Below are 14174 nucleotides of genomic sequence, written 5' to 3'. Positions count from 1 at the left end.
CCTGATTCTCCACGACTTCTCAACCACCGCTGCCACTCACCGGCCCAAGGGCCCCACTTAGCAGCTCCTTCCGGTTGCGCACTCTCCCGAAGCCGAAAGCTCCGCTGCATCCTGGCAGCAAGGTTCCGGGCTTAACGTGGACCTCTCTATACGCATGCGTGCCTACGGAAGCAATCCGCAGTGGCGCAGAGATCAGGGAGGCCTCGTGGTGCTGCCTATCTGAACTGCTACACAATTGGAAAGCTATAAAGCATCTGGTTCATGACTCATCTTTTCTCGGTGCTGTTAACTCCAGCACCCAGCAGAGGCTTGGAACAGAATGGCCCAGCATTTTGGGGTGGACGCCAGTCAACCTTCATTTCTCCTAGGCGGCTCTGGTGCTGTCAATCAAAATCCTCTCTGGCTGTTCGAACCCAAAAGTGGTCCTGTGGGAGAAACATGGCCAGTCTCCTACCTTGCGATTCACATCTTGCTAAAAGACACTGGAGGGACAGCTTGTAGATTCTGACTCCATGGCAATTGCATTTGAGGGGTTTTAAGGCTCTCGTGACCTGTAGGGGGTTGTGCTGCTGAAACCAAAAGTGGCGCTCCCTAGGTGGTTAGAATCCGCCACCAGCTCCTCAGAAAAAAGGGGGTCTCCCAGCATCTTGCCCCTCTATCCAGTCTGTGGTGGGGATGAGATGGGTAGTAGAACTTGCCACCTTAGTTTCAATATGTAGCTAGGTAACCGGAGTCGTATCTCTTTAGGATGGGTAGGAGCCAGCCTGACTTGGGGAAGGGTGGAAGTGCTCATTTCTTGCAGTTTGGTCTGAGTTTCAAGGGCTTCACTGTGGTAGTGGAGGGATAGAGAAGTTCTACTTTGAAGTTCTCAAGATTCTTATTTTGCCAAGTAGAGGTTTATAATTTATGAATTCCTTTCAGGACAAGGATTCAGATCCGTTGTACATAGGGTTGCTGACTCACAACCTAAGTCTCGTAGGATACCTTTCCCTTACACTTTAGAACAAATCTGGTTTGAGAGACAAAGCCAGAGAGGTCACCAGGGACTCAAACTGTAGCTTGCACACTTTTATTCTGAGCGGCTGTGGCACAGGGTAAGGAAGGTTGTAGTAACCCAGACTAGCTAAGAGCAAGAGAAGCACATACTGCTTTATTCTTCGATTACCTACTGATCTGTAGGGAGGCAACTCATTTGCCCAGTCTTAACACTCATAATTGACCTTCAAATGGGGTTTTTTTTTGATGCGCAGAACTGCATGGGAAGAGACTGCTCTGCTGGATTTAAACTGCCAAAGGCATCATCTGAGTTTGCAATGCTACTCCCTACAGATTAGGTCACTGAAACTCCTTAAATGTAGGTTATGTTGTGTGCTGGACTAGACTCAGCACAGCTGACTCCAGTGTTTCCAGAGGCAGTAAATTACATGGGTAGCTCTGGTGTCCTAGTAGTAAAAATCTGTAATGCAGTCCCAAAGACACATGGTTCAAATCCACCCACTGCTCTGAGAGTTGGGTATGGGATTCTTTCTGAAAACCCACTGCGGGGGTCAGCTATGGGTTGGTTCCAACTTGATGGTACACAACAAATTACATCCTGTGGAATAGCCACATGCCTCTGGGATTATAGTGTAGTTTCTTACCACTAGGCTATCAAAGTTCCCTAGTGGAAGGGTATGTTGTCATCAAGTTGCAACAGATCTGTAATTCCAGCAAGTTTTCAGAAGTTAGTTGCAGGCTGCCCATCCTTTTCCCATGGAGCAGCTAATGGATTCAAACTGTGTGGGTTTGGGATTGTGACAGTTTTACCACTAGGCCACCAGAGCTCACTAAAGGGAAGTTATAAAGGTCTTAATTTGCCAGTGGGCAGGGACAGTATTTGGGTGCTAAGAGAAGAGGTCAGCAGAGGGTGTTATCAATGCATATATGGATCTGAAGAGAATTTCTCAGGGGAACCTCTCTAGGATTTCACTAAATAGCAGGTGTAGAGTCTGCAGGGACACCTCAGCAGCTAGCACCTACCTCCTTTCGGGTTCAATGCCTGAGAGGAAGTGCATCCCACTCCTGTGTCCCAGCACAAACATGTGAACAAAGTGCTGATGAAAGATGGTGGCTGTGTGGTTTCAATATGAGGCAGTCTAGATTACCTTGCTGTTAGGTGCTCCAACTCACAGCAAACCCAATATACTACGCAATCCTGCACCATCCTCACGACTGTGGCCGAGTCTCTGTTGCAGCCACTGTCAATCCATCTCATTGAAGATTGTTCCTTTCATTGAGTGACCTTTTACCAAACATGACGACACTTTTCAGGAACTGGCAATTAAGTCTTTCTATCACATCTTCAAAGGGAGGTTTTTAAAGTGTTTTGGCAGTTCATGATGACTTCCAACTCCCACGTTAAGTCCTTACCACTTTCTCTCAGACTTCTCGACCTCTGATCATTTGCTGCTGTCACCAGATAGTGCATCTGAACCAGGAGTCCCGTGAGGGCAGGGGAAAGGACTATTTTGGCCAGGCTGTGCCCCTACCACCAAGGATGGATAGAGAGAGGCACCATGCTTGGCATAAGCTAGCTGAATAAAGTTTCCTGGAATCTCCAGAGGTCTGAGCTACAGGAGATTCACCTAAGAATCATCCTGAGCCAGGGCAGACCAGGGCTGGGGAGTTAATACCCCATAATGATTTTACTAGCCCTGCAATCACCCCATCTTTCCCTTGGCCTCAGGACTATATTACACTTTCTATCAAAACTTTCGGATAGATTTGGAGAGTGTATTGCCAGTGAGGCAATGAAAGACCCAAGAATCACTTTGAAAATCCACTAATTAATTTGCAACTTGGGTCCCCAGGATGCTCAAGGGAACATCCTCTGCCCTCATACTAAGCAAGGCACATGAAGCCCTTGGTAATTACATGTTTGCTTGATAAATGAGGAAGTAATTTCCCCTTAGAAAGCCACCCTTAACCCCAAATTAAACGCCAAGTACAGTAACACTGCAGGGTTTCCATCCTTGCTTCCTTCCTTCTAAGAAATGCCATGTCATTTATTCAAAGAAAATAAAACAGGGCAAATACATTTCTTAATAACTGGGTTTGTTAAAATCCCATGAAAACATATGGGACAGGAGGAAGTAAAAATAATCAAAGAGCACTACAGGAAAAATGCTCAGGCCTGGGAGCTGGAGGGGAGGCTGCAAATGAACCTGGGCTTTCTGAAGGAAAGGATCCCAGCCCCCTTTGCCCCTCTTACCCATTTCATCCCACCAGAAACTACCAGGACGCCTGGTATAAAAGGTTTCAAGTTCAATAGTCACACTCTCTCCAAATACAAAAAGCAGTTACAATTCAACTGAACACAGAAGCTGTGTGCAAAGTTATGGGGAACCGAGACATTGTATAAAAAGTTAGGTCAAAGGTGGCTTTGTGGTTTGTTGGGGTTTTTTTTGTGTGTATTTTTTGAGGGTGTGGCTCTTCCTCAGTCACCTGAAGTCAGCAAAGAGATGAAATAGCCTATCAATAGCTGACCCACAGTAAAAATTGACAAATTCTCAAACTAAAAAAAAAAAAGGAAGAGGGAAAACATAATTACAAAAGAAAAAAGATCTGTCACTGCCTCCTCTCTGCATTTTGCTCATGGGTTGATGGTTTGTTTGTTTTTTTTTTTAAGTTTTCAACTTTTTTTTTTTAAATCCTGAAAAGTAGACTGTAAAACAGCTCCTGGAAGAATTTATAACAAACTGCATGAGGGTCTGGGAAGATGAAGGGCCGAGGGTGGGGCTGAGTGAGTGTGAACAGGAGGAGTCCTCAGTCACCCAGCTTCACTGTACCAAGGGAGGGGAAGGCTTTTTAGTCAAAAAGGGAAGAGGAAGAGGAGGACATGGGAACAAACAGAAGATAAAAGGTCATTGTTGCCTGTTTGAATCCAGAGAAATGCCAGGCCCCTTGTGTGGAGCCCTCAGTTGGGAGGCAGCTGGCTGGAGGGAGTCAGCCCTGGGACGACCTGTCTTCCAGCACCACACGACCCAGTGGGGGCATCAGCTGGGCCAAGGTGGCGCTGGTAGAGAAGCGGGCAGGACCTCCGGGTGCCCTGGCTACTGTGTGCTCGTGCCGCCCTGTGTGCTCCCAGCGTAGCTACTGTAGTCGTAGTTCCCGTAATATGGCGGCCACTGGGCCTGGTTCTGATAGTACTGGTTCCACTGCTGGGCATACTGGGGGAGAGAAAGCAATATGTAAGACCCCAGCACCTGGCTTTCCTCCTCCACACCCACCCTCACCCTCACCTAAGGTAGAGATGGGTGCCAGGATGGCAGCTGACAGCTGGGTCCCGAGTGCCCAAGAAGGATGAGTGACTGAGCTGCTGTCACATGAGCAGACAGTTAGGACTACAGCCTAGGTCTCTTGACTAGCCAACTCAAGAGTCCTCTCAGGCATAACCAGACAGTGCAATAAAACTATTCAGTAACAGGAATGAAGCCTGAAGACCAGACAATCAGATAGGCAATTAGCACGGTGCAGCCTCCTGAAAGCCCCAATCTCAGCTCGCTGTGCTGTGCAGGAAGGCTGGGAGACGCCTCCTTGGCACTTAGTTCAGACATGGTTACCAGTGAGCACCAGTCCTGAGCCCAGGCTTCTGTCCTTTTTGGAGCAGCACGGACTCAAGTCTGAGAATATGCACTCAGGAGGAGCCCCTAAAATTTTCTTTATCCAGGCAGCTCCCAGTCTAGCACCTACCTGCTGATACTGGTTATAGCTGGGCTGAGGGTAGGTCTGTGCGGTGGGAGGTGGCGGCGGGGTGTAGGGGGCCGGGGTGTACCCGCCGTAGCTCCCGTAGGTGTAGGCAGGTGGTGGTGGAGGTGGAGGTGGTGGGGCTGTGTAGGCCTGGGTGTAACCTCCCTGGTTGTAGGGTGGCTGGCTGTAAGTTGGCTGGAAAAGACAGAAAAAAACAAACCAAAAAAACTCAAAATAACCACCAAGGCTGTGAGAGAGCCAGTTTGTAACTGGGATGGAGGAAGGGCCCACAGTGGTTCCTGGTGAAGATCATTTTAGGGCTGAGGAGAAAGCAGGTGCTCTGTGTCACTGTCCAGACAGGATGGTCAGCCTCCTCATTTGTCCTACACAGAGAGACCGGAAGGCAAGTATATGATCTCTCCTGAAATCCAGCCCACTTTGGATTGCCTGGCATGATGAGTAAGCTGTGTGCACAAACCACTCTTAGCACAGGACATGGCTCCTGGGAGGAAGATCTCTTGAAGAACCAGAGTATTTATCTCAGGTCATGACACAAGTGTGGGGCTAGGGTTTAAGTGTTGGGCAGCTGGACTCTTGTTTAAGGAAATACCCTTATCAGACTAGGAGTAGCAATCAATCCTTGAATCCTGTGTCTGCTTCCTGCCACATGCAAAGTGCTCAGGAAATGGTTGTCCAACAGGGGTATTCCGTTTACGTAGTTTGTGCACTCCAGAGACTGGTCATGGGAAGTGAGCACAACTTGCCCTGACCCTCAGGGCAAAATGCCAGGGTACTCCCACACCTGTTTTTAGGGCTAAGTGGCCTCCTTTTCCTTTCTTGGGCCTGAGTTTCCCTATCTTGAGGACAAAGAGGCTGCCCCTTTCCAGTCTGTACAAGTGGTAACTTGCAATGAGAGTGATCTAGCGGATTCATGAGGCCAGTGGCCCAGCCAGGAGAATGTCACCCCTGCCTCGAGTGAAGAGCAGTGGCCAGAACATGTGCCATCTTCCTCCGTGGCGCCATGCTCGTCTGTACTGCTGAGTGTGCAGGCGCATACCCTTCTCACCTGTGGAGGGCTGTAGCTGCTGACGGTAGGGGTGCTGGTATTGGCGCTGGAGCCAGGGATGGTGCTGTTCTTGTTGTAGGTGCTCGGCACAGGGGGGTTCCGAGCAGGGCTGTAGCTGGGTGGTGGTGGGGGCTGCTGTGGTGGTGGCTGTTGCTGAGGGATCCTATTGTAGCTGCCTCGGTTGTTGGAGTTGTTGTTATCCCGGTTGTTGTTACCCCAGCGGTTCTGGTTGTAGCCACCTCCGCCACTTCGATTGAAACCTGTATGGGACAGACCCAGGAGAGCCCATCACTCTCAACTTGAGGCCACTGCTCAGGAACCGAGTGCGGGGCCCCAGAGAGCTTAGCACAGACTGCCTGCACTTCAGTTAAGGAGAATGAACAAAGCAATTGCACCCCAAACAAGCTCCCTGTTCTGGACCTGCTAACTGCAGTCATCACAGTCTGCTGAGAGGTCATCTCCCCACTGGACTGAGTCTGAGGAGAGACCAGAACAGTCCGGTCCTGTGGTGTGCTTAGTATCTTGCTGGCCACTAAGCAAACCAAAGAGATCAAGGAAGAGGGATGCTAAGCACTGGGGACAGCCATGGGTAACTCATAACTGATTCTCTTCAGCCATAGCCCCATTGACCATGCCTGAACATCTATGCAGTGGTTTGTGTGTCCCAGAACCCTCTCCCCTCCTGATCAAGTCCTACTGTGCCTCTGGACCTTAGCTTAGACATCAGCACCTTAGGCAGCCTTCCCTGAGCCCAGCTACCCTGAGACACAGGGTTGGGTGTCACCGATGCTCACAGGCCCAAGGACTGTCTCTGTAGGGTGATGTCAAGGCCATGGCTGCATTCCCAGATTCTTAGCACAAGAATGTAGCAAAGCTAGACAGGTTTGTTCAATTATGAACACTTGACTTCAAAGACAGCACAACTAGTGACTTGGAGTTAGAGCAAAGTAATCCCTCTATTTGTGTTAAAGACAAAAATATCCTAGCATTTACCTGGTGCCAGATTGGTCCCTACTTCCCAAAGAACTTTCACAGATACAATGGTAATGTGACTGAACTCCTGACACACAGTGCCCTGGGAAGTAGGACAGCAAGTTTCCCGAAGGCCCAGAGAACTCAGGTGCAGCCAGGGAGCCCAGCACTGTCTTGGGGACAAAAGCCAGGAGACGCTATGGTGGCTGCCTCACCTCCTCGGTAGTTGCCGCCTCCACCGCCACCACCACCTCGGTTCTGAAAGCCTCCTCGGTTGCCACCAGGGGGCCCTCGGTTGTCGTAGCGCTGGAAACCGCCTCCACCTCCCCTGCCCCGGAAACCACCACCACGGTTGTCAAACCGCTTTTCAGGGGGTGGCCCGGCCTTGCGTCCTTCTTCGTTGTACTGCCTCACCAGCTTGTCTGCTTCCTCACGCTGCAGCTCAATGAACAGGACCTCATCCAGGAAGTCCCCTACGTCTGGCAACGTGAAGTTGGCTAGGAAGAGGGGTCAAGGAAAAGAGTCAGTACCTTTGGAAGCCTCTCACCTGGCAGACAAGCCAGAAAGGGGAAGGTGAACAAGAAAGAGATATATGGTTCGAAACCCTCAGCTGCTCTAACAACTGCCAGGGCTTCTCTCTCATCTCTGAGAGACAACTAAGCCCCAAACCACTGTGCCCATCTCCTTCCAGTAGCACTTGAAGGATAGCTCTGGAAAGTGGAACCTCCACCCTGATTTTTCCATCAGGCTGAGTCAGCCTCCTCAGGTAGCCGACCGTATAGTATAGGTCTTGCAACTTTTTTTTTAAAATTTTATTATTTTTTGTGCATTGTACCGTCAAATCAGATCTGACTGGTACAGGAGGAGATTGTCCCTCCTTCTCCAGCAGAGCATCTGGTGGATTCGAACCAGGCACATCTGGGATTGCAGTACAGCTTCTTGCCACTAGGCCACCAGAGCTCCCTCTAGGTCTTGCAACTTTTATTCGTTATCCTAGCATCTAGTCATGAGATATGGGTAACGTCTATCCGCAGTTCTAGCGGACAAAGAGTGATGGGACAAAGCAGAAGCAATTAAAGAGGAAGTTCCAAGGAGGAAAGATTAAGGAGCTGAGTAGGAACACCAGTGAAAGGAGTCTCCTCAAAAATCTTGGTGCTGCCCTCCTGGACTCACTGTCTCCTACCTTTCATTTCTAACACAGCATGATCAGGGACATCCTTTCCTTCCTCATCCGTTCGCTTTATTGTTCGGTCCTTCAGGTCCTCGTCGGTGGGACAAATGACAATAGCTTTACGCTGGAAGCCTTCAAATGGTCTCATTTTTCGTCTCTGGGCAGACCCATAAACATTTGTCTAGAGGTAGGTAAGAGAAGATGTAAGAGAGATGTTATATTACAAATAGGTTTCTTCTCCCTTTTGAGAGGGGCTAGGTAAGTCAAGGAATGACAAAGATACTGGTTCTCCTTCAAAGCAAAGAAACTCAGGAAAGCCCCTTTCTTCACTTCTAAGATTTTTGAGTTCTTGATCAGAAAGGGTACTGCCATCAAGCACTGGGACAAGGAAATCATGATTGCAGACTTGTACTGAATTGCATATGTCTATGTCTAGCTAAATCTATGGGAATTTTAACATGGGATGCCTCTACCTCAGTTGCCACAAGGGGGCTCTGGGCTGCTGAAGTACTACTTTTCAGGGAGCAGCCTGGCCCTCATACTATCTCACCAGCTTGTGTGCTTCCTCCTGCTGCAGTTCAATGAAAAGGATTTCGTTAACAGGGCTGTGGAGCTTGAAGGGGCAAAATCAAGAACAAAGAGTGACTCCCTGTCTCCAAGCTGGCCTGTCTGGTCAAGATATGATGGTTAAGTCCTTGGAGAAGAGCTCTCTCTTTTCACTACCAAACAAGGAGTTCAAGATCAGTTACTTCTTCCTGCGGATGTCCCTGAAAAGACGAGGTCTTGAAAATCATGTCTGTGCAGAAACAGATATGTATTAGCCAGCAGAGCTGGTTCAAGTCATTTGTTACCATAGCTTGGCATCTCTCTACACTGTCTCTGGGCAGCATGGCTACTGGGGGAAGATTGGCAAGCTTAACACAGTTCCTTGCAAGGTGACCAGGCACTATTGCTCTATGCTGGTGCACCTCATTCCTGCACTGGAATCATCTTGGCCCCTATGCCCAAGAAGCTGCTGCTGCTGGCTGGAATTGATGACTGCTGTACCTCAGCCATCCTGACGCTACACTTCTTTTCACAGAGCTCAGCCTCCCGGATAATCTGTTCTGCCTACAGATTGAAAAGATATGGAGATAGGACACATCCTTGACACATATCTTTCCCAATTTTGAACCATGAAGTGTTTGCTTGCTCTGTTCTGACAATAGCCTCCTGGTCCAAATATAGGTTTCTCTTAAGCACAGTCAACTGTTCTGGGATTCCCACCCACTCTTCTCAGAGTCAGCTACAGTTTTTGTTGTGATCCACAGTCAAAATTCCTTTGCATAGTCAGTGAGACACAGATAAGACATTCCTCTGGTACTCTGCTTTCAGCCAAGATCCAGCTGACATTAGCTATAATACCTAGTGCCACGGCCTCTTCTAAATCCAGCCTGCACTTCATTGCTGTTCCAGTCATTTTTGGATAATTGTCGGCACAATCTTGCTCACATGTAATATTGATTAGAGGTAGACTCATCAACAATCTGTATTATGCAGATGACACAGCCCTGCTGGCTGAAACTGAGAAAGACCTGAAGCACTTGCTGCAGAGGGTCAAGGACTGCAGCCTTCAATACGGATTGAAGCTCAACATCAAGAAAACAAAGAAACAAAGATTCTCACCACTGGGCTGACTGGCAGCAAGTATCATGATAGACAGTGAAGAGACTGAGATTGTTGACAGTTTCAGTTTGCTTGGCTCTACAATCAACATTCTTACTACCAGCAACCAGGAAATTAAAAGACAAATTGCATTGTGGAAGTCTGCTGTCAAGAGACGTCTCCAAAGTACTGAAGAGCAACGAAGTCAGTCTGGAAACTAAGGTGTCCCTGATATAGGCCATGGTCTTTGCAATCACTTGCTATGCATCAGAGAGCTGGACAATGACTAGGGAGGATAGAAGGAGAGTATATGCCTGTGAGCTGTGGTGCTGGAGAAGAGTACTGAATACACCATGGACTGCTGGGAGAACAAACAAGTTCGTCCTGGAGAGGGTGAAGCCAGACTGCTCCTTGGAGTTAAGGATTCTGAAGCTTTGTCTGACATACTTTGGACATGTTGCAAGGTGGGATCAGTCCTTGGAGAAGGATGTCATGCTTGGGAGGCTAGAGGGACAGTGCAGGAAAGGAAGACCCTTGATGAGATGAATTGATTCAGTCACTGGGGTAATGGGGATAGGTGTGTCAGAGACAGTAAGATTGGCAAAGAGTAGAGCAGGGTTTAGGGCTGTTGTATATAGGGTTGCTATGAGTCACAGGTGACTCGAGGGCAAATAACAAGAACTACAACATACCTCAGCCACAGGCTACACAGCCACCCTGGGCAACTTCGCCAAGGCCACTTTTGATGCATTCTTCCAGACCTAAAGCTACCTGACCCCACACCTCTGGAAAGATAGACTATGTTTACCAAATGTCCCTATCAGGAATTCAGTGACCATTTTGTAAAGACCCACACCATTATCTCCATGCAGGGGACCCAAGGCTCCAGCTGTTTAATAGTGGTTTTGGTGTAAGAGAGAAAAAAAATTAAGTTTTTTTTAAAAACAATCAGGACATGATTGTATCCTTATTTATTCAATGTGAATCCTGAGCAAACCATTCGAGAACCTGGAATTTATGCATAATAAAAAAAGAATGAGGCATTAGGATTGGAGGAAGACTCACAACAACATGAACTGTGCAGGTAACACAACCTTGCTCATGTTAATTTCAGGGACTCAAGGGAAAAAAAAACTATCCATAAGGAGGCATGCAAACACACACAGGGCAAAAGACAAATATTTTTTGTTCTGAAGAGAATTTGGTAGGATGGAAAGAGCACAGAATTAGGTCTTGTTTTGGTCACTGATTCACTTAGGGCCAGTCTCTACAGCTTTATGTGTAAATGGGGATGAAACACTTCCTGGGGCTTTTAAGGACTGACGTGAAGTTAAGCATAAAGCTGAAGAACGACTTAGAGGGAGGGAGGCTGTGTAGTAGCCAGAGTCTCCTGGAGGTAGGGAATAGGCCATGCACTGAACAGCTGGGCTCTCCCCATTTCACCTGTGTGGCCCCAGGTAAGGGACCTCCCCCATAACTCTTTCAGTGAAATCAACTTACTATATTTATCAAATTTCAAGACATGAGAAGGGACAGTAGGGAGGATGTCATAGTAAAAACAGAATGAACTCAAGTGAGTAAACTGGTGTGGACCAGTGCCTGGTTTGCAGCCAACACTCAAGAGACATGAGCCATCACTGAAAGAACTGTCATAGAGTGGGGACTGGACATTCAGACTGTAACGCTGACTTGAAGCAAGCAGTCTCTCAACTAGAAAGGCGGGGACAGTGGTAGGGTAGGAAGGACACAGGCTTTGAGGAATGACTGAAATCCCAGATGTGTTCTGCATAGTTTTTGAGACCAGTCAAGAAACCTAGTTGTCTGCATCTCACACTTTTTTCAACTGAAAAGCAGAAATCCTATCATCCCTACCTGTGGCTCTGTCAAGGATTTACAGATATGATAATCTTTGACACATAGCAGGAAAAACAATTCAACATAGAGAGAGGGTGGCTGTCAGAACTAGAACAACAGTACTGACACCATTCTCAGGAGTGGATTTCCTAATCGAAACCTCAATTAGTAGAAGAGAACAAGACCCAAGGAAAAGGAAGCTGGGTGCTGGCTTAACCAGGCCACTGATGTCAGTGCAAGCCTGCAGGGACGCAGCCTGTGGGCATGACCTGAGCGGGGCCCCCTACCCCAAAAAGATAGTCTTTCTATTCTCCAAGGAGAGTGGAAGGAGCAGGAGGGTGCAGGTTATGTGTGGTGGGCACCATGTACTGTCACGGGGGCTATGAGCACAGGCAAAGGCTTCTCCCTCAGGTACAGCTTAAAAAAAAAACCTTATCAGATGACACAGAAAAAGCCCCAAATTCCACTCACTGTTCTTTGACATCATTCAGAAGAGCAAACCTGGTGGCCTCTGGTCACAGAAGACAGAATAGCTTCCTTCAGATATTCTTCTCGAATGAAAGCCAAAGTGGGCAGGTGCAAGGGCAGGTATGCCCACTGATAACAAATGACAACTCACTGAACTTGGTTTGCCTGCGCCAAAGTGACTCTCTTTGGGTTCTTCTGAACACAAGGGTTTTATGTGGATCTGCTCATCACTGTCCTGAGTGGGGCAGAGGAGAAATAACACAATCTAGGGGGCCAGTTCCTCAGATGCTCTGGCAGTGCAGTACTGCTATTATTCTTGGTGATGATGCTCAAAGTTCTACTTTTCTTCTCTTACTTAACTAGCTTTGGGAAGAGGAAAAAAAGCATACAAACATGCCCCGGCAAAAAGGCAAACACTGGAGGGAAAGGTAGTGTTATGGACTGGATTGTTTTCCCAAACAAGTTGTAAATCCTAATTTTGAGTCCCCTGGATATAATCTAATTTGGGAATGTGTTGTTTTTGCTATTTTAATAGGACAGAATCAGTGTACCTTTAAAAAAAAAATCTTTATTTGTAGTGTAGATTTAAATAATGTTCTTTGAAAAAAAAAAAGTCTTTTGATGCCAAGCCACATGGAGAGCTCTGAATAACCAGGAAGCAGAACCTGAAGACAAGGACCTTTCTCCAAAGTTGATAGAGAAAGCCTCCCCCAGGAACCAGTACTGACATCTGTTAAAGCCAACCACTTGAGGGCACTAGATAATCAATGTAGGAAGCTAGCTTCCAGTGGTTGTTGCCACAGCAAACAGTGAGGTCAGAGCCCCAGGTGGCCCAGGGCCCAGCACTGCTGTGGTCACCGAGGTCTGCCAGTAGCTGTTACTAGGAGACCAGCACAACAGCTAGGCCAGCTGTTCCAGCTGTGTGGGCTCCAGTGGCTAACTCCAGCCTCTCTGCATCCCAACCTGCGTCAAGATGTGCACTCAAAGGACTGGGCTCCCTCATCTTGAAACCACTCCCATCCCCAGCAACATGGGCCAGTAGGTAAGAGCTGGCTTTTCAGGAAGAAGCTGCAGAGGTAGTCTTGGGTGTGGAGGTCATCTGATTTCCTGATTGATGTCACCATGGGTGCTGACTGTAAATTTAGTTAAAATTAAACCACTGACAACATCAATCATCTCTAACATGATGTTGCCTACTGGCCTAGTGGTAAAGATTGGGTTGCTGGTTGGGTTTTTTGGTGTTTTTTTGTTGTTGTTGTTGTTGAGATGTAATCCATATTGAAGGCTGTAGTCTTTGATAACAATCATGTTGCCATGGTCGTCTTCATAAAATTCAGTCTCTTGAAGGATTGAGTAGGTTTGGAGAAAGGATGCACACCTTTCTTAATTTTAAACACAGTATTCCCTTGCTCTGTTTGGAAGACAGTTTCTTGGTCCAAGTACAAGTTTTGCATTATTAGCACCATTAAGTGCTCTGAGGTTCCCTTCTTCTCAGTTAACCATTAATTTCACAAGGTCAAATGCCTTTACATAGTCAATAAGGCAGAAACAAACATCCTTGTGGATGGATGTTTAGCCAAGATCCATCTGACATCAATGATGATATCCCTGGTGCCACAGTCTCCTGTAAATCCAGCTTGATCTTCCGGCATGTTCTGTCGACATCCTGTCCCAGCTACTTTTGAAGTTTAGGTCAAAGTCCTAACACACTTGAACTTGCACCCAAAGAAACATACCCTTGGGAGAAGAGCTGGAGGTCCCAACACAGCCAGAACCCATAGCTCACATAACCATGTCTGGTTTCTGTGTGCAAATTTTCCTTTCTTCTCAAGGATGTACCTTTCTAAGGCCTGCTGTTGTGTCAAGCATGTACTGTTCAAAATGGCTTTCTTAGCCACTGACAGACTGACTTTGCCACATGGCTGAGTGGGAACATTTGAACAGGATGTATTTGTCTATCCGCAAGGGGATTTGCTAGTCTTGCCATTAAACTGAGTGAATTCAGCTGAAGAAATTGGGCATCTCAATACCAATAAAGAAGCAGTGGGAGTCCTCTGAGGCCACAGATGTCTGTACCAGCCAGATCAGGATCTATACAAGAGCAACAGTAGCCTCAACAGAGAAAAAGAGACTGACATGAGATACAGCTGACCTGGGACCGCGGCCTCACAAAGCAAAAACCAGAGGCCTTCACCCAAACTTGCCGAAGGACTGAGGGAAAACATCATAACTTGCAGGACTAAAGAACACTGTAACACTGACTTAAGCTGT

The 14174-nt window shown here is 47.5% G+C and overlaps 1 protein-coding gene across 1 annotated transcript in view; it reads right to left on the bottom strand.

The window, feature by feature from the left end:
- Positions 1 to 3653: 3653 nt before the first annotated feature.
- Positions 3654 to 14174, bottom strand: part of HNRNPUL1 (heterogeneous nuclear ribonucleoprotein U-like 1) — a 34963-nt gene continuing 24442 nt past the window's right edge. The window contains exons 10-14 of the mRNA XM_006900914.1: positions 7950 to 8118; positions 6982 to 7263; positions 5795 to 6054; positions 4732 to 4923; positions 3654 to 4208 (exon numbers count right to left, since the gene is read on the bottom strand). Of these exons, the coding sequence (XP_006900976.1) occupies positions 4092 to 4208; positions 4732 to 4923; positions 5795 to 6054; positions 6982 to 7263; positions 7950 to 8118 (1020 nt within the window). The 3' untranslated portion in view covers positions 3654 to 4091. The remainder of the gene's footprint in view (positions 4209 to 4731; positions 4924 to 5794; positions 6055 to 6981; positions 7264 to 7949; positions 8119 to 14174) is intronic.

Source organism: Elephantulus edwardii, unplaced genomic scaffold (assembly GCF_000299155.1).
Source record: "Elephantulus edwardii isolate Elephantulus edwardi_28Jun2011 unplaced genomic scaffold, EleEdw1.0 scaffold00302, whole genome shotgun sequence".
Lineage (NCBI taxonomy): Eukaryota > Metazoa > Chordata > Mammalia > Macroscelidea > Macroscelididae > Elephantulus > Elephantulus edwardii.
The sequence above is the reverse complement of the archived record's forward strand: the minus strand, read 5'-3'. Positions and strand labels throughout refer to the sequence as shown.